The sequence below is a fragment of the Pelophylax lessonae genome (genome assembly GCF_965119305.1).
Source record: "Pelophylax lessonae genome assembly, chromosome: 3".
Lineage (NCBI taxonomy): Eukaryota > Metazoa > Chordata > Amphibia > Anura > Ranidae > Pelophylax > Pelophylax lessonae.
This window is the reverse complement of record NC_138770.1, coordinates 442,724,232-442,747,705: the sequence shown is the minus strand read 5'-3', so window position 1 is coordinate 442,747,705 and position 23,474 is coordinate 442,724,232. Positions and strand designations below refer to the sequence as shown.

General features: G+C 46.1%; 1 protein-coding gene across 1 annotated transcript in view; it reads left to right on the top strand.

Annotated features, from left to right (window-relative positions):
- The window catches only part of TXLNB (taxilin beta), a 148,102-nt gene that overhangs the window by 111,692 nt on the left and 12,936 nt on the right, over positions 1 to 23,474 (top strand). The window contains exon 8 of the mRNA XM_082249934.1: positions 10,023 to 10,118. Within this exon, the coding sequence (XP_082106060.1) occupies positions 10,023 to 10,118 (96 nt within the window). The remainder of the gene's footprint in view (positions 1 to 10,022; positions 10,119 to 23,474) is intronic.

Genomic DNA, 23,474 nt, shown 5'->3' with positions numbered 1-23,474 from the left:
GTCCAGGAGTCATCCAACTCTCATTTTGAAATTGAGCTCTTGGCTTGATGGTTAAATCCTTAAAGGCGGTCACATTTGCCCAGTTCCACTCCAGACCATTGACATTGAACTTGACATTGTGACTGCTTGGGGCAAGCAGGTGCAGTCTCTGTGCACAATGTTTCGCCTCACCCCCAGAACCCTGTTCTCTTTGCACTGTGTGAGGCAAGGAAGTTTTATCCCAAGAAGTACCCTTTGGCACACATCCTGACCTTTCTCCAATCTGGATTTGATCAACATTTGGCCATGAGTACCATCAAGGGACAAATGCCTTCTTTTTCAATGACCGCTTGCTTCTCATTTCTTGTTAATGGCCTTCTACAGGGTGTGGCTCATATACTGTAGTTCCATCTGTGCGTGTGCCTGTGACTCCTTGGGATCTCAGCCTGGTTTTGTCAGCTCTTACAAAAAAAATGTCCTTTGAACCAGAGAAATTCTTATCTCTACTCTTACTCATAAAGTAGCCTTTTTTAATGCCATCACTTTTGCGAGGCCAGTTTCTGATTAAGCGGCCTTGTCTTGCAAAACCATTTTGTTGTAATGCACAAAGATAAGGTTTTTCTTGTGGCCCAGAGTCTCTTCCTTTCACTTTAACCAAGACATTGTGCATTTTTTTGTTTTTGTGTTTTTGTCCTTCTCTTGTACATCCTGGGGAGATTTCACTCCATTGGTTTGAGCTGTTTGAGATTTTATTTCTTTGATAAAACTTCCTTCAGACTAACTGACTCCCTTGTAGTCATTTCAGAAAGAACAATCTCCTTCTTGTTTCACCCATTCTAGGTGGCTCAGGTAGCATGTTGTTCAAGCCTACAGGCTTAATGATAAGGTTCCACCTATTCCTGTAAAGGAGCACTTCACTAGATCAGCAAGTGCATCCTGAGCTTTTCCACATCAGGCTTCTGTTTCACAACTTTTCAAGGCCACTACCTGGTCATTTGCTGACACACACTCTAAGTTTTACTACGTGAGTGGTCAGGTCTCATCTGATGCCAGCTTAAGACATAAGGTCCTTTAGGCAGCTCCCAGTTCTTTTCCCCCTAGTTTTTTGTGGGCCTGTTGGTGTTTTGTGTGCTGTGTTCCCCACCTCTTAGTTTGGTTGGTTTTGAACAGCCCATACATCTTAGAATTCTACTGACTCAGCGCTCCTAATGAGCGATAAGAAAATTTGATTTTTGACTTTCTATAAAATCCATGTCTTGGAGTTCTTAAAGGGACCCAAGTCACACCCTCTGTCTTTATGACCAGATCCTGCTATTGCTTTTCCACAAAACTGAAGCGCAATGGAAGGGGTTATACCTAGCTAATTTACAGATTTTTTTTTTTTTTTTGACAGTGTCCAGTTGTCCAGTATGCAGCAATATAACTCACACATCTCTAAATTCAGTCTGACCCTCATTTTTTTTTTATTATTATTTTTTTAAAGGAGTTGATGATTGCAAACTGTATAACACTTCCTTGTTGACCTTGCGGATAGCTGGTAATAACACCTACGGATTTTCTATCTACTTGCTTATTATGAAAAAGTATTAAAAAGATATGTTTCCTTTTTTTCCCCTTCTGAGTAAATTAACCAAAAATTTACTATCAAATACTTACCGTAATTTTCCTTTCTTGATGAACTCCATGACAGCATATGTTTGGGTAGCCCCGCCCTTGCTCTAACCCCATAGGACCCCACTCCCATAAATTTTCAGGCCAGAGGCCGTGTTCCGTAACTAGCCTACTCATGACTCTACATGACTTTGGGAGGGAACTCCTGCTCCCATGGAGTCCATCAGGAAAGGAAAATTACGGTAAGTATTTGATAGTAAATTTTCCATTTTCATGACAGACTTCCATGGCAGCATACATTTGAGAACTAACTAGCCCAAAAAACAAGGGTGGGATGTCAGAAAAGTAGGGTTTCAATGATAGCCAACAAGCCCTATGGATAGATATTGACAGCATAAGGAAGCTAGCTACACCTCACAAAGAGCCAGAACAGCTTTAATGGAAGATATGTCATCCTTTAACTATTCTTAGTGCCCTTTCACAGGGAGCCCACAAAGCCTACACACTCCTGGATGAGTGTGTGATGACTTCTTCCATAGGAACCAAGCTCTAAGCTTTATAAGCCCAATGACTAGCTGGAATGACCCATCCAGCAAAAATTCTGCATGACATCTCCATCCTGCTGATTCTGCTAGGGAGAGTAACAAATATGTCCTAAACTCTGAGCAAAACAGTAGCTTGAGAGTATGCTCAAAAAAATCCCAATATCCATGGCATGGAACTAGTTATTCTTGGTGGTCCTACATATGGGAGGAATGGATCCTTTATTCTCATAGAATGCCGAAGCCACCTCTTATTGCCGCCCAGTATGGATATAAACACTACTCGTACTGGGCAGAAAGCCACAAGGATCCCTCTTGGCACAAGGCCCAAATTCTGGCAAATTTCCTGAATGAGGAAAATAACCCATAGAAAGGCTGCCTTCATGACTGAGACTTTACGCAAGTTACTGCAGAGATTTGCCCTCTAAGAGAGCTTTGGGATCAGTTGAAGTCCGGAGTGCACCTGATTAGAGAACTGAAGCAAAGAAAACAAAGCAGTCCAAACTGAACAAGCTCTATTCAAATCCTTTTGTAAGAATTATAGATATTAGCTTAGAGAAACAGCCAAGCCGGATTAGTCTCTTCCTGCCAGGATGAGAAAGTGGAAGAGATGAAAAAAGGTGGAATATTGCTCTTTAAGACAGAAGATCCCATCCAAGAGAAAGGATTTCAATCCGATACCCTTGTATCAAAGGCAGGAACCAAGGACTGTTTGGCCAATAGGGAATTACTGCAAACATTGGCACGGTCTTTGCAAATGACCCCCCAAAAAAACTGTATATGGATCGAACTGGAAAGCATATGGCTTGTGAGACCTTTCCTGATCTGACACTGAATCCGCACCCAGGGCTTGGCCCAGGCCCATAGGGAAAAGCTCTCCAGCTTGTAATAGTAAGGAGATGGTATCAGATCTAACTCTGAAATCTTGTCCAGAGATAAAATCCATTTGGAGGGACCTGTATGTAGGAACCACTTATTGCCCAATATGGATCCTTCCCAGAAATTCTATGTAGATTTTAAAGAGATAAGGAAGATTCTACTCCACCCAGATCACAGTCATCTCTACCTCTTCTCAGTGGATTGACTCTGCAGGTTCTGACCTGCCCCCTGCTTTGGACACCACCGTGAAGTTGTTCAGCCTCACTAGAGACTAAAAAACCTGCTGTCAGGTCACAAAAGGCGAAGGGAGCATGAAAGATCTGGCCACAAAACCAGAGTGTTAAAACTAACTTCCCAACCACGGAGTTCTTCTAGCAAAACAACTTCCTGACAGGGGAGTTCCACTGGCAATAACTCAGCAGCACAGAAGATGTATTACTGTGCCAGCCCCCATGGCTTCATCTGCCTGTTTGCAAGACATTTATCGCTGGATACATGATTAACATTGGAGAAAAAAAACCCTTTTAGGACAGGAGGCCTTTTCCATTGAGCACACCTCAATATAGGGATGGGAGAGACCATGTCCTGATCATCAGGTATTGAGACGCTGACAGGTGAAGAGAGGAGAGTCAGGAATACCCAGCATCCTACCACCAGTATGCTCTAGTAACAAAAAACAATGTATCCTGAACTGTTATGGATTGAGCTCTCAGATGCACAAGGATTTGTGTAGGAATCACAAGACCCTTTTTGAAAGACTAGCCATACAATCTCTTGTAGGGTTCTGAGAACTCCCTCTGTATACTTGACAGGAATTCCTGTCTAGAGGAGGAGTGGATCGGTAACCCGACCAGCAGACAAATATGCTGCATGACATCCTAATCCATATAGAAACAGAGGATGTCAGAAGGCAGCTCTGGGAATTGGAAATAGGCATCCCTCTGAGCAACAGTAGTACTGCTCTTAAAATCACATCTGCTGTAATTGGAATTGCCGTCCCTAGAGACAGTAAGAACCACGTTGGCTAGCAGAACTTGCTTATTGTTGCTGAAGCAAAGGATTCCTCCTTGCGCAATCAGAGGCTTGAAGGTGGCTGATTGACCAACATGGCCTGAAGAGCTTGACCTGAAGGTCCAACTGTCCGAGATCAAAACTGTATCTTCCTAGTAGCAGAGGAGCAACCAGGTACCCATAAGAAAGGTTTGGGTGGCACAAATATGAAAAAGGCCATTAAGCAACCTCTCCCCCAGAAGTGGAGCTCTTTGCTGAATACTTGGTTGAGGACTTTTTCTCTCTTCAATGCTTTCTGGACTCCAGGCCAGGAATTGCAGGAGCAAACCATTATGGAGTTAGACACTGACTCTTGAACTGCAGTCCTCTTTCATTCAGCAGACATGTACACTGAGGGAAGGAGGCCAAACTAAACACAGCTCTTAGCTGTTAAATGAGGCTAGCCCTTGAAGGGGACTGTTTAGATTTCCACAATGTAGACAATATTGTCCTACTTGTAGAATTATTCCCAGCTACAGTGCCTTGCGAAAGTATTCGGCCCCCTTGAACTTTGCAACCTTTTGCCACATTTCAGGCTTCAAACATAAAGATATAAAACTGTAATTTTTTGTGAACAATAAACAAGTGGGACACAATCATGAAGTGGAACGAAATTTATTGGATATTTCAAACTTTTTTAACAAATAAAAAACTGAAAAGTTGGGCATGCAAAATTATTCAGCCCCCTTAAGTTAATACTTTGTAGCGCCACCTTTTGCTGCGAGTACAGCTGTAAGTCACTTCGGGTATGTCTCTATCAGTTTTGCACATCGAGAGACTGAAATTTTTGCCCATTCCTCCTTGCAAAACAGCTCAAGCTCAGTGAGGTTGGATGGAGAGCGTTTGTGAACAGCAGTTTTCAGTTGTATTCAGGTCTGGACTTTGACTTGGCCATTCTAACACCTGGATATGTTTATTTGTGAACCATTCCATTGTAGATGTTGCTTTATGTTTTGGATCATTGTCTTGTTGGAAGACAAATCTCCGTCCCAGTCTCAGGTCTTTTGCAGACTCCATCAGGTTTTCTTCCAGAATGGTCCTGTATTTGGCTCCATCCATCTTCCCATCAATTTTAACCATCTTCCCTGTCCCTGCTAAATAAAAGCAGGCCCAAACCATGATGCTGCCACCACCATGTTTGACAGTGGGGATGGTGTGTTCTGGGTGATAAGCTGTGTTGCTTTTACTCCAAACATAACGTTTTGCATTATTGCCAAAAAGTTTGATTTTGGTTTCATCTGACCAGAGCACCTTCTTCCACATGTTTGGTGTGTCTCCCAAGTGGCTTGTGGCATACTTTAAACGACACTTTTTATGGATATCTTTAAGAAATGGCTTTCTTCTTGCCACTCTTCCATAAAGGCCAGATTTGTGCAGTATACGACTGATTGTTGTCCTATGGACAGAGTCTCCCACCTCAGCTGTAGATCTCTGCAGTTCATCCAGAGTGATCATGGGCCTCTTGGTTGCATCTCTGATCAGTCTTCTCCTTGTATGAGCTGAAAGTTTAGAGGGACGACCAGGTCTTCGTAGATTTGCAGTGGTCTGATACTCCTTCCATTTCAATATTATCGCTTGCACAGTGCTCCTTGGGATGTTTAAAGCTTGGGAAATCTTTTTGTATCCAAATCCGGCTTTAAACTTCTCCACAACAGTATCTCGGACCTGCCTGTTGTGTTCCTTGTTCTTCATGATGCTCTCTGCGCTTTAAACTGACCTCTGAGACTATCACAGTGCAGGTGCATTTATACGGAGACTTGATTACACATAGGTGGATTCTATTTATCATCATTAGTCATTTAGGTCAACATTGGATCATTCAAAGATCCTCACTGAACTTCTGGAGAGAGTTTGCTGCACTGAAAGTAAAGGGGCTAAATAATTTTGCACGCCCAATTTTTCAGATTTTTATTTGTTAACAAAGTTTGAAATATCCAATAAATTTCGTTCCACTTCATGATTGTGTCCCACTTGTTGTTGATTCTTCACAAAAAATTACAGTTTAATATCTTTATGTTTGAAGCCTGAAATGTGGCAAAAGGTCGCAAAGTTCAAGGGGGCCGAATACTTTCGCAAGGCACTGTATTTGCTATCAAGTGAAGCTAGCCCTTGAAGGGGACTGCTAGACTCTCGCAATGCAGACATGATTGTCCTACTTGTAGAATTAATCCCAGCTATTTGCTAACAAATGATGCTAGCCCTTTAAGGGGATTGCAAGACTCTCGCAATGCAGACAAGATTGTCCCACTTGTAGAATTATTCCCAACTATTTATTATCAAATGAAGCTAGCCCTTTAAGGGAATTGTTTAGACTCTCGCAATGCAGACGAATGTTCTACTTGTAGAATCCTCTCCAGCTATTTGCCATCAAGGTAAAGCCAGCCCACAAAGGGGCGGAATAAACTCTTGCAATGCAGACCAGATTGTCCCACTTGTCAGAATTATTATTTAGGATAGAATATTCTTCATCCCAACTTCCATTGAATTGGAAGAGAGGCAAGGGTTAAGGCAGGCTCCCAGGCTGCAAATGCAGACAGATATACCCCTTAGGGACAAGTCCAACACAAGGCTATCACCAAAAGAAGCTACACCCCCCAAGGACACACCCAATCATCCTGATTGAGTATACCCCTGAAGGACACATCATCATCCAATGACAATTCCATGTATACGGCTAAGCTGATGAAGGCTACATCAACCAAACAGGTGACTCATTGTGCTGGAAAAAATCTTCTCCATAAGTGCCTTAATCTGACATCCTGCAGTGCAGGTAGAAGTGTCCTCGTTGGGGTTTAAACATGAGCAAACCAATACTGCAAGGTGCTGACCACTAAGACATTATGCTGCTCTGTCCTTCTGTTCAATTTGCACCCCTCTTGAAGAATGATCTTCTAGCTTAAACATTATAGGAAAAAAGGCAATGCACTCCTTTGGAAGTGCTAAATACTTGCATTACATGTTCCTCTGCCATTTTAGGCATACTAGATCCTACGAAAGGAGGTACCAAAAAAAATTGCTCAAAGATCTTCCTCAGCTGCATATTCCTTTTAGGAATTGTTTGAAGAGAGTCAAATTGGCCAATTGACTGGTCCTGCAAGGAAAAGCTTGACATTGTCAGAGTAGAGAATCCTTGCACAGGGAGTTGTAACAGACTGCTTTGGAGTGTCTTGACTACACGTGGCAACCTGATGGTCGCTGTCATCTTACAAGTTGGATGCCTGAACAAGGTAGGAAATTCATGCAGGGTTTTACCAGCCAAGGCATGAGCAGCAAAGGCCCAGTTTACGGTGTGCATAATACATGCAGATCTGGAGACGCCTAATAGGCAGTGTCCATTAGGCAGCTTTTCATACACTAGCTTTAAGAGACCCGATGAAGGGCTTACAATCCAAGGACAGTATTAGTAAGGAAGACACTGCTTCCCTCCAGCAATAAGCTGCATAGAGCAGACAAGGCATAGAGGTATAAGGCTGCAGAGGACCTGTTGCAGAAATGAACAAATCTTAGTAAGTTTAAGGGAGAACTCCACATCGTTAAGGAAAGAAATATTATAACATGTAGAATTGCTACGTAAGCCATGCAGTAATTTATTAAATACCCTTCCCAATACAAAGTTCAGAGAGACAAAGTAACTTTTATTTGCTAGGTGAGAGAAATCCCCTAGGGGTTAACCACTGCTAAAGGAATACTACCACAGCAGACTTCTCTACACAGGTGGTTTCATTAGACAGAGCCTCTAACACAGAAAGAAAAACCTTGCTAAAACAAACAGATATCTGTTCCGGACAGAAAGCAACTGCACCAAACTTTGATAAAATTGCTACAATGCACATTAGAGCATAGACATCCCCCATAAGTTTTCATTTTAGTTATTATTTATTTATTTTTCTTTTCTAACACAAGTGGAGTTACTCCCTAGAAGCCCGCATGGCGCCTGGTCTCTTCTGCTGACCTCAAGCCAAACATACTCACGTATCCTGGACCTCATCCTGGACCTCATCCACAGAGCAATCGATGCATCCGCAGGGAGACCCGATTCCCAGGAACAGCAGAGCACACTGTCATGCTGGGCACACTTTAGAGGTCACCCGCAGGTGTCAATCTTCTGCGCATGTGTGCCATTCACCCCCCTGCTGTTAGCCGGTCATTTAATGACTACTGGAGCCATCCTGGAACTTCTGGACACCACAGTCCACTCCCAATATTCGCACAGCTGTCCCGTGTGAAACCCTAGTCCCCAGGCAGGAGCGAGGGCAGGGCTACCCAAACATATGCTGCCATGGAAGTCTGTCAGGAAAAATAATATTGTATACAATGGTATACAGAAAATCCCAATGGAGACCAATAATTCTCAGGTGTGGAAGGAGGACTATTAGTGCTTTACCAAGTCTGCCATCTGTGGGTATTAATGTCATACTAAAAAATGTATAAAGTGGTTGAAACTAAAAGCTAGATTGCAAACACTCGCCCAGCGCTTCTAATTAAAAGGGATAAAACCACACAATGGATATAAAATGTAAAAAACATAAAATTCATAAAATTCAATGATCGCAGCTACTGTAGTAAAACCAGGATAGATAAAAGGATGTAATAAAATACTGTAAGAAATAGGTATAGTCCAGCACTCAATTGCATCCAGCAGCGCTCAATATATCAAACATATATCGCAGATCATATAGTCCTTAAAAGGAAAAATAGTCCTCAAACCATAAGCACATGTTCATAAAACCGCCAGTTAGTTCATGTATTAGTGATTCCCGGTGTTATGATGTCTGCAGTCAGGTTCCAACCTTCACCACACCAAACGTGACCCCCCAAGGAGTGGACACTCACCAGAAATACTATAAAGATACGCCTGTAAGCTTTGGTTGCTTGGACCCTTGGCACCTTTGGATATCCCCGTCAATCCCAGATGACATCCACAAGCGTACTCCAATCATGGATCAGATTGTATCATGGAAATAAAGATGGGGGCACAATAGTGTGATACCGTTTCAACATTTATTGTACAAATCACCCCAAAATCAATCCCCAAATCCAATGTGCTTACATAAAAACAAATCATTCAAGCAAATGGATTACTACTATTTGCTTGAATGATTTGTTTTTATGTAAGCACATTGGATTTGGGATATCACATTGACGGGGATATCCAAAGGTGCCAAGGGTCCAAGCAACCAATGCTTACAGGCGTATCTTTATAGTATTTCTGGTGAGTGTCCACTCCTTGGGGGGTCACGTTTGGTGTGGTGAAGGTTGGAACCTGACTGCAGACATCATCACACCGGGAATCACTAATACATGAACTAACTGGCGGTTTTATGAACATGTGCTTATGGTTTGAGGACTATTTTTCCTTTTAAGGACTATATGATCTGCGATATATGTTTGATATATTGAGCGATGCTGGATGCAATTGAGTGCTGGACTATACCTATTTCTTACAGTATTTTATTACATCCTTTTACCTATTAATGTCATACTGCTGATTATTTATTTTAATCAATATATGCTTATTCCCTGGTATAAGCTGTAAACAATGCAATGAACTATTTATAAAGTTTGAGCAATAAAACAAGTGTAATAAATGTAATTGTCTTCCACTGATATATATTTAAAGCATACAGCTGCAATACATGTGAAATGAACACCTTGTATAATGAAAGTTTATGTACCAATTTATGTGTTTCAAAACAAAAGCATAATTTTTTTTATTTCAGGATAAATCTCCTCAACTCACACAAACTCGACAGTGTTGTTAAATATTTATGGTTTAATACATTTTCCCTTTGAACAGCACACATAAAATGTAATTACCGTTGTCAAAATACAATGATCATTTCAGAAATGCAACTTTTTTTCTATAACACCTTGTTCATTTTATTTTATTTTTTTGTAGCATGCAGTCATTTGTTTTTTATGATTATGTGCTAACCTGAACTTGTGTTGTGAATTTGTCAGATGACAAAGAAAATGAAAAAACTGGAAAAAGATACGAACACCTGGAAAACGCGGTTTGAGAGCTGCAATAAAGCTCTGCTGGACATGATTGAAGAGGTGAGAAATGTTACATTAGGTCATCAAGGGCCAACAAAGCTGAGGATTACATTTTTCTATTCCTATGGAGAAACAATTCTGACAATTTCCAGCTTTTTATAAGTATCCATAGCATATTTTGCTTGACCCGATGCATTGTGTAATAAAAAAAAGCATTTTGTAAAGAAACAATATCCTTGAAAAGCAAAGGTTTTTTGTGGACCTGAAATCAAAAAGTGAAGATTTGCTATGTTACATGTCAACATCTAGAAATGTTATTGTGCCTTAACAGTAATATGAAAAATCTATCCTTTGTCTTAAATTCCACCTGAAGTTTAGCAGTTCATTTCCTGGGCCTCGCACACTTGTGCCTACAGCCTCATAACTGTACTGTATAGTATCTGCAGTGTGAGATCATCTTAAGTTGCCATGCACTATAACAGGGGTAGAAACATAAAAAACTGGCGCAACAGGACTCAAAATGAACCTCAATAGCCTCCTAGGAAAATTATAATGGGAAGATGCACGGACCTGGATGTTGTGTGGCAAAGTCCAAAAAGTCCATAAGAAGCACCGGTCTGTGCACTCCAGAAGGCTGCTGACTCTCAAGTGGAGAAGAAACTTGCAATATACTGGAAAATAAGAACAGCGCCACTCTAAGTGCAATAAATTCAGTACTTTATTTGACATCTAATAATGCTGGGTACTCACAAGATAGAGCGATTAAAAAACAGGGAGTAAGCAGTATCCGGACCCCGAGGACACCTGCAACGCCTCCGGCGGTGGACTTCCGGATTGGGCGTGGAACGTGGGCGTGATGACGTAGGCGACGCGTTGTCGGAGCATGCGCTCCTTCTTCAGGCCTCTTAAGTTTTTTAATCGCTCTATCTTGTGAGTACCCAGCATTATTAGATGTCAAATAAAGTACTGAATTTATTGCACTTAGAGTGGCGCTGTTCTTATCCTCCTATAACAGGGGTAGGCAACCTTTCAGGGGGAGAGATCTACAAACCCAATTCCAAAAAAGTTGGGACACTGTACAAATTGTGAGTAAAAAAGGAATGGACTCATTTACAAATCTTATAAACTTATATTTAATTCACAATATAATATAGATAACATATCAAATGTTGAAAGTGAGACATTTTGAAATGCCATGCCAAATATTGGCTCATTTTGGATTTCATGAGAGCTACACATTCCAAAAAAGTTGGGACAGGTAGCAATAAGAGGCCGGAAAAGTTAAATGTACATATAAGGAACAGCTGGAGGACCAATTTGCAACGTATTAGGTCAATTGGCAACATGATTGGGTATAAAAAAAGCCTCTCAGAGTGGCAGTGTCTCTCAGAAGTCAAGATGGGCAGAGGATCACCAATTCCCCCAATGCCGTGGCGAAAAATAGTGGAGCAATATCAGAAAGGAGTTTCTCAGAGAAAAATTGCAAAGATTTTGAAGTTATCATCATCTTCAGTGCATAATATCATCCAAAGATTCAGAGAATCTGGAACAATCTCTGTGCGTAAGGGTCAAGGCCGGAAAACCATACTGGATGCCCGTGATCTTCTGGCCCTTAGACGGCACTGCATCACATACAGGAATGCTACTGTAATGGAAATCACAACATGGGCTCAGGAATACTTCCAGAAAACATTGTCAGTGAACACAATCCAACGTGCCATTCGCCGTTGCCAGCTAAAACTCTATAGGCCAAAAAAGAAGCCACATCTAAACATGATCCAGAAGCGCAGGCGTTTTCTCTGGGCCAAGGCTCATTTAAAATGGACTGTGGCATAGTGGAAAACTGTTCTGTGGTCAGACGAATCAAAATTTGAAGTTCTTTTTGGAAAACTGGGACGCCATGTCATCCGGACTAAAGAGGACATGGACAACCCAAGTTGTTATCAGCGCTCAGTTCAGAAGCCTGCATCTCTGATGGTATGGGGTTGCATGAGTGCGTGTGGCATGGGTAGCTTACACATTTGGAAAGGCACCATCAATGCTGAAAGGTATATCCAAGTTCTAGAACAACATATGCTCCCATCCAGACGTCGTCTCTTTCAGGGAAGACCTTGCATTTTCCAACATGACAATGCCAGACCACATACTGCATCAATTACAACATCATGGCTGCGTAGAAGAAGGGTCCGGGTACTGAAATGGCCAGCCTGCAGTCCAGATCTTTCACTCATAGAAAACATTTTACGCATCATAAAGAGGAAGATGTGACAAAGAAGACTTAAGACAGTTGAGCAACTGGAAGCCTGAATTAGACAAGAATGGGAAAACATTCCTATTCCTAAACTTGAACAACTTGTCTCCTCAGTCCCCAGACATTTGCAGACTGTTATAAAAAGAAGAGGGGATGCCACACAGTGGTAAACATGGCCTTGTCCCAACTTTTCTGAGATGTGTTGATGCCATGCAATTTAAAATCAACTTATTTTTCCCTTAAAATTATACATTTTCTCAATTAAACATTTGATATGTCATCTATGTTGTATTCTGAATAAAATATTGAAATTTGAAACTTCCACATCATTGCATTCTGTTTTTATTCACAATTTGTACAGTGTCCCAACTTTTCTGGGATCGGGTTTGTACCTGGACAACATCAAAGAGTTTAAAGATCACCGGCACAACCTTTTTTCTTTAAAGAAATAAATGACCCAGCAAGCCCTCAATAAAAGGTAAAGATGGCATGAAGAAAGCTTAGGAAATTCCAATAAAACAAATGTCAATGTAAAAATATAAAGTTAGCATACCGTAAATGTTAGCTTCAGCAAGAAACGTTGCATTTACTTTAATTCACAATTTTTTTCATGTCTGGGGCATAATTGGTCATCCCCACAAGACTGATACAGGAGTCCATCATGAAGGCAGAATCACTGGAACTGCAGGTGGACTTCCTTAATAAGTTTCAGACCTGCCTTGCCTCAATGCTAGCCTGGCTGTGCGCTCCTAGTTCTCCCCAGTGTAATTAGTATGTAGGGCAGTTTCTAGGGGTCAGTAAAAGGGATTGCAGTATACAGAGGTCAGAAGTATGGAGGGCCGTGTACAGAGGGTCAGTAGTATGGAGGGCCGTGTACAGAGGTCAGTAGTGTGAAGGGCAGTGTACAGCAATTAGTAGTATGTAGGACACTATACAGAGGTCAGTAGTGTGTAGGACAGTGTACAGAGGTCAGTAGTGGGTAGGGCATTGTACAGAGGTCAGTAAAATGTAGTGCAGTTTACAGAGGTCAGTAGTGTGTAGGGCAGTGTGCAAAGGTCAGTAGTAGGTAGGGCAGTGTAGGGAGGTCTGTAGTAGTAGGTAGGGAAGTGTACAGAGGTCAGTAGCAAGTAAGCAGTTACAGGGATTAACAGGGTAGAGGACAAGGGGTTTAGGAGGGCATGGTGCTAGGGGGAGTTAGCAGGGCATGGTACTGGGGGGGGGGTCAGGAGGGCATGGTACAGAGGAGTCAGGGGAGCACAGTACTTGGGGGAATCAGGCTGGGGGGGTGTAGAGAACATGCTACTGGGGTGTCAGGAAAACAGGGTACACAGGGGTCAAGAAGGCACACTACAGATCAGTCAGGAGGGCATGGTGGACAGAGGTCAGGAGGACATGGTTCTGGGGGTCAGGAGGGCACAGTATATGAAGGTCAGGGGGGCATGGTACACTGAGGTCAGGGGGGCATTGCACACAGAGGTCAGGAGGGCATGGTACTGGGGGTCAGGAAGGCATAGTACACTGAAGTCAGGAGGTCATGGTACATGGAGGTCAGGAAGGCATGTTACATGGAGGTCAGTATGGCATGGTACAGGGAAGTCAGGAGAGCACAAAGAGGTTTACTGATGCAGAGTTGTGCAGGGAAGCTGCTGTGGCAGATCTACTTGTTATGGTACACTGAACAAATTTTTTTTACCAGCTTAATGCACTGTATGGCCTGCTTTGGGCATTGTGACTGTGACTGCTAGTCTCATGAGATTTGGACTGAGATTTTGAGATGTCACTGCTGGAAAATCTGTACCTGAAAACCTGAAGTGAAAGCATCTCCCCATACTTTCTGAACTTGTACTGCTGCTGCTCAATTATTATCCCACCAGTAGGCATGGGCTCTGTGTTCGAGTCAAATGTAAGTTCGACTCGAACATCAGCTGTGCGTGTGTTCTCTGAACACACAAACAAATAGGACACTCAGTGGGAAGTTCACCCACCGATGAGCACTCCATAATGCACTGCGCTGTTGCAGTGCATTGATTGCTGAGGATTGGCCAAAGCATGCACCTGACTTGTATGCTTTGGCCAATCGCAGCACAATGTCTTTTTCCGAGCCATGATTAGCCAAAGGCAGGGTGCCTTTAGCCAATCATGGCTCAGGGGCTAAGTCCCCGCCCCACACTATATAAGGCTGCTGCTTACATGGCAGCCGTTTATAGTGTGTAACAATAGAGATTAGGCAGGTAGTTAGTGGATATGAGTTCAGCCAGTTTACTGCAGTTAGTGTAATGTACGGGCATACTCCACGTTTAAAATGTATGGATATGTTGTAGTCCTGGGTCCCTTCTCGGTGCTCCCCAAGTTTTGTGTCCTTGTCTTTTATGGTTCAGAAACAGTGCCATGCCAAGCTGACCAGGATTTCTCATAGACGCCAATGTTAAAGACAGGGAGCAGTGCCATGTCAAGCTGTCCAATATGTCCCATAGATGTCAATGTAAAGACAAGGAGCAGTGCCATGTCAAGCTGTCCAATATTTCCCATGGACGCCAATATTAAAGAGGGGGAGCAGTGCCATGTCAAGCCGACTAATATTTCCCATAGATGCCAATGAGCGATGAAAGCTGAAAATTGGTCTGGGCAGGAAGGAGATGAAAGTGTGACAATAGAGATTAGGCAGGTTGTTAGTGGTGTAAAGGTCACCAAGGTTGGGTCCTGGACAGGTGTTACATAGCACCAATATTTGGGCTGTGGTCCCTTTAAGGGAAGTATGGGGTTCACAGGAAGGAAAGGGTTAAACTGTCTCCCAGAGAGACCAGCTCTTAAAGACAGGAAGTAGTGTCAGTGGGTGTGGGGAGTAGGAGCTGGTTACACACCTGGAAGTCTGAATTGGTGAAACAAGTGTTTGTGTGCTGCATGGTGGCTGGAGACAAGCTGCTACCTGGGACTGCTTACCTGGGGTAAACCCCCACCAGAAGCCGGTATTGTATTATATCTGCCATTTATGCTGAAGTTAAGCAGACTTTTATGTTATGCCTGTTTTTGGACTTTTTTGCTGCTGGAAGCCTTATTTCTGTTGTGGAAGAAAATTAACCACTTTTGCTTTAAATTTACCCGGCTCTTGCACGTGGTCCTTTGGAGCTATCATCCCAAATATTACAAATGGTGGAGGATGCGGGCAGGGCATTAAAACCGAAAAAGCCAATTTGAAAAGTGACATTTAAAGAGACAGTGTACCCATTTGCATGTCTTGGATGAAGTCTTTGCATACAGCAGGAAAAGACATGGAGGAGGTTATCAAAGCGCTAATGCAAAACCCAGCAGCAAGCCTCCATAGAAGCAAACCATTGCCATGAGGAGGCTATAGCAGCTCAGCAGGAGACTACCCACTTGCTGGTCACCTATCTTACAGCCCAGCAGGAGGCCACACAAACACAAGTGGCTGCTTTAAAGGAGGCAGTGCAGCATCTTGCTCAGGGACAAGAGCAAGTAGCTGTTGGCCCGGGCAACCAAATAGCCGTGAGAGCCAGCCATGTTTTACAGAAATTGACCCCTAATGATGATGTAGAGGCCTTTCTGTTTATTTTTGAAAGGATAGTGGAGCGAAAGGGGTGGCCCCGTGACCAATGGACTGACATCATCACTCCCTTCCTTACTGGCGACCCGCAAAAGGCTTACTTTGATCATCCGACCAAGCACATCAAAGACTATGAGAAACTGAAGGCTGAGATCCTGGCCCACCTGGGGGTGACTACAACCGTTCGGGCCCAAAGGGTGCACCGCTGGAGGTACCAACCTGACCGCCCACTGAGGTCTCAGATGCATGAACTGGTGCAGCTGGTCAAAAAATGCCTGCAGCCAAAAAAGTTTTCTGGCCCACAAATGCTGGAACGGGTGGTGATGGACAGGAACCTGCGGTCCCTGCTGGATGACATACAATGCTGGGTAAGCCAGGGAGACCCTGCAACGGTGGACTGGTTTGTGGAGTTGGTCGAAAGGTATACTGTGGTGGAGAATCTGCTCGGACCTGCCAAGCGTCAGGAACCCACATCAAGGGCAGTACGACCAGCTGCAGCATCCAGGAGGGGAACCCTACCAGACCCTGGAACCTGCATCCCTGCATCAGTTTCGCCAGATCCATGGAGGTCGGCCCCTGGCAACCGAATGGGAGAAATACAGTGTTGGCGTTGTTGATCCTGGTGTCATACCCAGGCACAGTGCCCACTTCAGGATGAGCCCATGGAATGTGGGGTGGGCAGGAGAGTCTCCTTCTATGCCCAACTAGTATGTACCACCCATCTTGATCTGACAGCAGGTCAGTTTGAATGCAAGATTTGTGTGAACCACCTTCCTGCCAAGGCGTTAATGGACTCCGGGAGTATGGTGACACTGGTCCACGCCCCAGTGATTGGGAGACTTGGCCCTGTGGGTAAGACTCTTCAGGTAGTATGTATCCATAGGGATACCAGGGAGTACCCCTTGGTTCCTGTGACTGTTTCTTATGGCTGTACCTCAGTGACACAGGAAGTAGGGGTGGTAAAAAGCGTAATCCACAATATCATAGTGGGGTGGGATTGTCCACTATTCCTTGAACTATGGAACCAGGTGCAGAGTGGACTCCCTGGACAGCCAAGAGAACTAGAGACAGTGGGCCCTGAAGAGCCAAAGTCTCAGGGGTCTGGTCCAGAACCACCCACAACACACCCTGTTAGCATTGAAATACCAAGGGCTGGTAGTGATATGCTGGAAAATGTTGATGTTATTAATGAGGTTCATGTTTCAGGTCTCAAGACCGAGTTGACCCCTGAGGGGGGAAAGACTCTCTGTTACAGGTCATGTTGGGGGAGGATGAGTAGGAACTCTCCCCACTGCAGATTCCCCTTGGGGAGGGTGAAGGGAAGGTTTCCCCCAGACCAGTGCACTCAGACCTGGACGTATCCAGGGGGGCATTTAGCTCTGCCCAATTACAGGATCCCTCTTTAATCAATGCCCGAGAACAGATTTCAGTGGTGAATGGAGTCCCACAAATTCCAGGGCGGCACAAAGGTTTACAAATTTTGCATTAACTGGGGATTTGCTCTATCGAGTGACTGAAAACCGAGGGGAAGTTGTCAAACAGTTGCTGGTTCCCCAGTCGTATGGACGAAGGCTCCTCGATTTAGCCCACAATGACGCATTAGGCGGACACCTGGGGGCGGAGAAAACAGAGGCCGGAATAACTGACTGGTTTTACTGGCCAGGTGTGAAGGTGGAAGTAAAAAGGTACTGTGCTTCCTGCCACACTTGTCAGTTAACGGCCCCAGTGTCACACTATAGGAAGTTCCCTTGCCTATAATCAAGGTGCCGTTTGAGCGGATTGCTATGGACCTGGTGGGGCCTTTAGTAAAATCTGCGAGGGGACACCAATATATATTAGTAGTATTAGACTACGCAACCAGGTATCCGGAGGAGAACCCATTACAGAAAACGTCCTCTAAGGCAGGGGTGGGGAACCTACGGCCCGTGGGCCGTATGCGGCCCGCAAAGTCCTTTGATCCGGCCCCCAGACTGAGGACACTGTCCCCGCTTTGCATGGCCGATACTGGGCGGGGGCGCCCAGGGCCAGCCCTACCATTAGTGAGTGGCGTAGCGTGGGGGGTGCGGAGGGGGGCGGTGCAAAATTTAGGTGGGCAGTGTAGTGTAGCGCAGTAGGCAGTGTAGTGTAGTGGGCAGTGTAGTGCAGTGTGGTGGGCAGTGTAGTGTGGTGGGCAGTGTAGTGTGGGGGGCAGTGTAGTGTAGCGCAGTGGGTAGTGTAGTGCAGTAGGCAGTGTAGTGCAGTGGGCAGTGTAGTGCAGTGGGCAGTGTAGTGAAGTTCAGTGGGCAGTGTAGTGTAGCACAGTGGGCAGTGTAGTGCAGTAGGCAGTGTAGTGCAGTGTGGTGGGCAGTGTAGTGCAGTGGGCAGTGTAGTGGGCAGTGCAGTGTAGTGCAGTGGGCAGTGCAGTGCAGTGGGCAGTGTAGTATAGTGCAGTGGGCAGTGTAGTGTAGTGGGCAGTGTAGTGTAGTGGGCAGTGTAGTGTAGTGCAGTGTAGTGTAGTGGGCAGTGTATTGTAGTGGGCAGTGTGGTAGGCAGTGTAGGTCAGTGTAGTGGGCAGTGTAGTGTAGTGGGCATTAATCACTCTGCATTAAGGGGACACTAATCACTCTGCATTAAGGGGGGCACTAATCACTCTGCACTAAGGGGGCCACTAATCACTCTGCATTAAGGGGGCACTAATCACTCTGCATTAAGGGGGCACTAATCACTCTGCATTAAGGGGGCCACCAATCACTCTGCATTAAGGGGGCCACCAATCACTCTGCATTAAGGGGGGGCACCAATCACTCTGCATTAAGGGGGCACCAATCACTCTGCATTAAGGGAGCACCAATCACTCTGCATTAAGGGAGCACTAATCACTCTGCATTAAGGAGGCCACCAATCACTCTGCATTAAGGGGGGCACCAATCACTCTGCATTTAGGGGGCACTAATCACTCTGCATTAAGGGGGCCACCAATCACTCTGCATTAAGGGGGGGGGCACCAATCACTCTGCATTAAGGGGGCACTAATCACTCTGCATTAAGGGGGCACTAAGATCCAGCAGTACCAGCCAGAGCCAGCAATACCCACAACAGAACCAACCATGAGCCAGCAGTACCCACAGCAGTACCAGCCAGCAGCACCCACAGCAGTACCAGCCAGCAGGAAATACAGCACAGTATCAGCCAGCAGAACCAGCCTGAGCCAGCAGTACCCACAGCAATATTAGCCAGCAGTACCAGCCTGAGCCAGCAGTACCCACAGCAGTACCAGCCAGCAGTACCTACAGCACAGTACCAGCCTGAGTCAGCAGTACCCACAGCAGTACCAGCCTGAGCCAGCAGTACCAGCCAGCAGTACCCACAGCACAGTTCCAGCCTGAGCCAGCAGTACCCACAGCAGTACCAGCCAGCTGTACCCACCAGCAGTACCAGCCAGCTGTACCCGCCAGCAGTTCTTTTCAAAACTTACCACCACAAAGAGTCGACTGCGCTCAAGACTGACCGACGCAAACCTGGAAAACCAGTTGCCAGTAGCAACATCATCAATACCAGCTAACATCACATACCTCACCAAAGAGAAGCAGTTGCAGCCATCACAATAGGGGTGAGTTAATGAAATGTTTGACCAAATATAATAGGCGCATTTTTAAGTTGATAATTTTGTACGGCCCCCGAATGATTTTATAAATACCCAAATGGCCCTTGGCAGAAAAAAGCCACTGGGCTGCCCAGAGATGATGATGGATCAGGGCACCCCGTTTATGTCGAAGATGATGGTGGACCTCTGCAAACTGTTTCAAATCAAGCAGTTGGTAACGTCCGTCTACCACCCACAGTGTAACAATCCTACAGGCTCACCTGAGGTAGGAGTGGAGCCCAGTGGCAAGGATCGCAGGCCGGTAGTAGGTGCAGGAAGTCTGGCAGAGGCGTGGTCAGACAATCCGGGTTGGCTATGGTGGTAGCAGTGCTGGATACCGGATGGACACCAGGTAGTACTCTGATGAGGACACGGGTTCACCTGAGGTGCGGAAACTAAGTGCTAGCTGGTTTTCACTAGAGCCCCTTATGGTGGAGATAGACTGCGCTGCAAGCTAACACCAGGTCGCGGTCCCCAGGATCACCCAGCCAGGCAGAGTGCAGGTTCGGTCCAGAGGTGGAGAAGCAGACAAGGGACAACCAGAGAGAAGTGAGATGAGCCAAAGGTCGGGGCGGGCAGCAGTAAGTGTGGTCAGACAATCCGGATCGGCAATGGAGGTAGCAGTTCAGTAGGTAGGGACAAAGCAGAAAAGTAGTCGGTAGTCAATTCCTGGTCAGCAGTGGATTTGTGGTAGTAGATAATAGCAGCAGATGAGGAGAAGATTGATCAAGGCTCAGGAGCTCAATAATCAGCAAGCTTGAGTGCAAGGGACTGGACTTATATAGGGAAGTACCAGGTGTGGGGAATTTAAGGGTAGTGAGCAAGGCTTGGCAAGACTAAGGTTGAAATAATAGGCTTCAGGGAAGAATGTCCAGAGAGGACGGTAGCCTAGTAAGCAGTCACGGGTTCGAATCCCGACACACAGACAGATGGCCTTTTTGAGAGGTTTAATAAGACTTTAAAGTCAATGCTAAAAAGAGTGGTCCAGCGAGACGGCATTGGGACATGTTGATCCCGGCATTGTTATTTGCCATCCGGGAGGTTCCTCAGGCCTCCACGGGCTTCTCGCCATTTGAACTAATGTATGGGCGAAGACCCCACGGATTGCTGGATCTGGTGAAGGAAACATGGGAAAGTGAGTCCTCACCAAACAAAACTGTGGTGGAGCATATCTCCCAATTGAGAGAGAGGGTGGCGAAAGTGATGCCGTTAGTAAGGGAGCACCTACTAAAGGCACAGGATGCCCAGAGGAGGGTATATGACCGGTCCGCTAGGATAAGACAGTTCCAGGTAGGAGACCGGGTAGCTGTTTTAATACCCACGGTAGAAAGCAAATTATTGGCCAGGTGGCAGGGTCCATTTGAGGTGGTGGAAAAAGTTGGTGATGTGAATTACAGGGTACATCAACCTGGGAAGAGGAAACCCTACCAAATTTATCACGTGAATTTGCTAAAACCCTGGAGAGACCGATATCAGGTATCCGCTGTTGTAGGGGTTACTGTTGAGGACCCTGTGTCATGGTCTTACCTTCTTGCTGTTCTCCTTCGTTTGACATGTGCTGGCGGCCATCTTGGTTTCTGGGTTTCTTGTAGCCTCCCACCCTGCGGCTCCTCCTTCCCACTGTGAGGAGCTGGATGCCTAGCTCATATATATAGGAGGTCTGTGGCTTCAGTTCCCTGCTTGGTCCCCCTGTGTTCACATGCTTCTAGACTGCTGCTGCTTCTGGTTCCTGTTCCTGGCTTCGTCTGACTACCCTGCTGGTTCCTGATCCTGGCTTCGTCTGACTACCCTGTTGGTTCCTGATCCTGGCTTCGTCTGACTACCCTGTTGGTTCCTGACCCCTGGCTTCGCAAAAGACTCTGCATCAGTTTCGCCATCCGTTTGGACTTTTGCTTTACAGCTTGTTTTTCAATAAAGCTTTCTTATTTTCACTTATCTGTTGTTGTACGTCTGGTTCATGGTTCCGTGACATTAGGACCAAGCCATGAATTCTGACGGTACAGGACCATCCTCGCTACCCACGCTGGTTGCCAGACTTGATCAGCAGGATCACCTGTTGGGTCAGTTCGCCGTGGCGTTGCAAACCCTGCTTGAACGCACGGCTCATTTCGCTCCCGTTGCCGATGGGTCGGTTGTCGCTCCTGGGCCCGCTCCTACTGCCGCTCCGGTTGTTGCGCCAGAGTCTACCCCGACACCTGTTGTTGCGCCTGCGGTGTTTCGGGGTATGTCCGGTTCTGCCCCCCTTCCACAGCGCTTTGGGGGAGAGCCAACTCAGTGCCGAGGTTTCCTTAACCAGGTGGGCATTTATTTCGAGTTGCTGCCACATGCCTTTCCTACTGAGAGATCAAAGGTGGGCTTCTTAATCTCGCTGCTCTCGGACAAGGCCTTAGCCTGGGCCAGCCCTTTATGGGAGAACAACAATCCGGTGGTTGCCGAGTTTTCCGGTTTTGTTGCTTCTCTTCGGAAGGTATTTGATGTGCCGGCTCGTGCTGCCTCTGCTGCGAAGCTCCTTATGTCCATCAGACAGGGTTCACGATCCGTAGCTGAATACGCCATTGAGTTTCGTACCCTGGCAGCAGAGGTGGGCTGGAATAATGAGGCTCTGGTCGCTGCTTTCTCTCATGGTCTCTCGGATGCCTTGAAGGATGAGGTTGCAGCTAAGGACCTACCAGTGGAGCTCGAGTCTCTTATTTCTTTCCTGATTTTGATTGACACCAGACTCAGGGAGAGACCTTCCTTTAAGGAGAGTCTGCGGAGGTCTCCTAACAGATTGGCGCCTACCTTTGTTGTCCCACCCGTGCCTCCCTCTCCTTCCACGCCTCCTGGGGATGACTTGTCTGGGGGTGAACCCATGCAGCTGGGGTTTGCTCGCCTGTCCGAGGGGGAGAGGGTACTCCGGAGACGCGAGGGCCGATGCATGTACTGTGGTCTCGGTGGGCATTTTCGGTTGGCATGTCCGAACCGTCCGGGAAACGCTCGCACCTGAGATCCTGTCGGGGGCAGATCTTGGGTGGAGTCTCCTCGTCCCCGGTTTCCCGTGTTGACAAACCACTGATCACTGTTGTCCTCTCCTGGGTCGGGGGCTCGGTGACGACCCAGGCGTTGGTGGACTCTGGTGCTGGTGGTTTGTTCATTGATAGTGTGTTCGCTGCCGCCAATTCCATTCCTCTGCAGCCTCGAGGTTCTCCTCTGGCTCTTGAGGCGATAGACGGCAGACCCCTTCTGCCGCCACACGTGACTCATGAGACCCTTCCAGTGGGGTTAGCCATTGGTGCAGTCCACAGAGAGTCGGTCTGCTTCCAGGTTATTTCGTCTCCACACTACTCGGTGGTCTTGGGGTACCCCTGGCTCCAGAAGCATAATCCGATTTTCGATTGGAGATCGGCCGAGATCCTCACGTGGTCACCGCAGTGTGGGGCTAGTTGCATCCATGGGCCTGTCAAGTTGCTGTGTACTTCCTCGGACTCTCTGTTGCCCCCTGAATACGAGGAGTACCGGGATGTATTCGATAAGGTGCGCGCGGTTGCCCTACCTCCGCACCGCCCATACGATTGTGCCATCGAGTTACAATCTGGTGCCGTTCCTCCTCGTGGCAAAGTCTATCCACTGTCGGTAGCGGAGAATGAGGCCATGGAGGAGTACGTGAAGGAGGCGCTTTCACGCGGACACATTCGCAAATCCTCGTCCCCGGCAGGGGCTGGATTTTTCTTTGTGAAAAAGAAGGGCGGTGAGTTGAGGCCTTGCATCGATTACAGGGGTCTCAGTCGCATCACGATCAAGAACGCTTACCCGATACCCTTGATTTCCGAGCTGTTTGATCGCCTTAAAGGGGCCACGGTCTTTACCAAACTCGACCTGAGGGCGGCATATAACCTCGTAAGGATCAAGGCGGGCAATGAGTGGAAGACCGCGTTTAACACCCGGACCGGCCATTATGAATCCTTGGTTATGCCCTTTGGGCTGTGCAATGCGCCCGCAGTC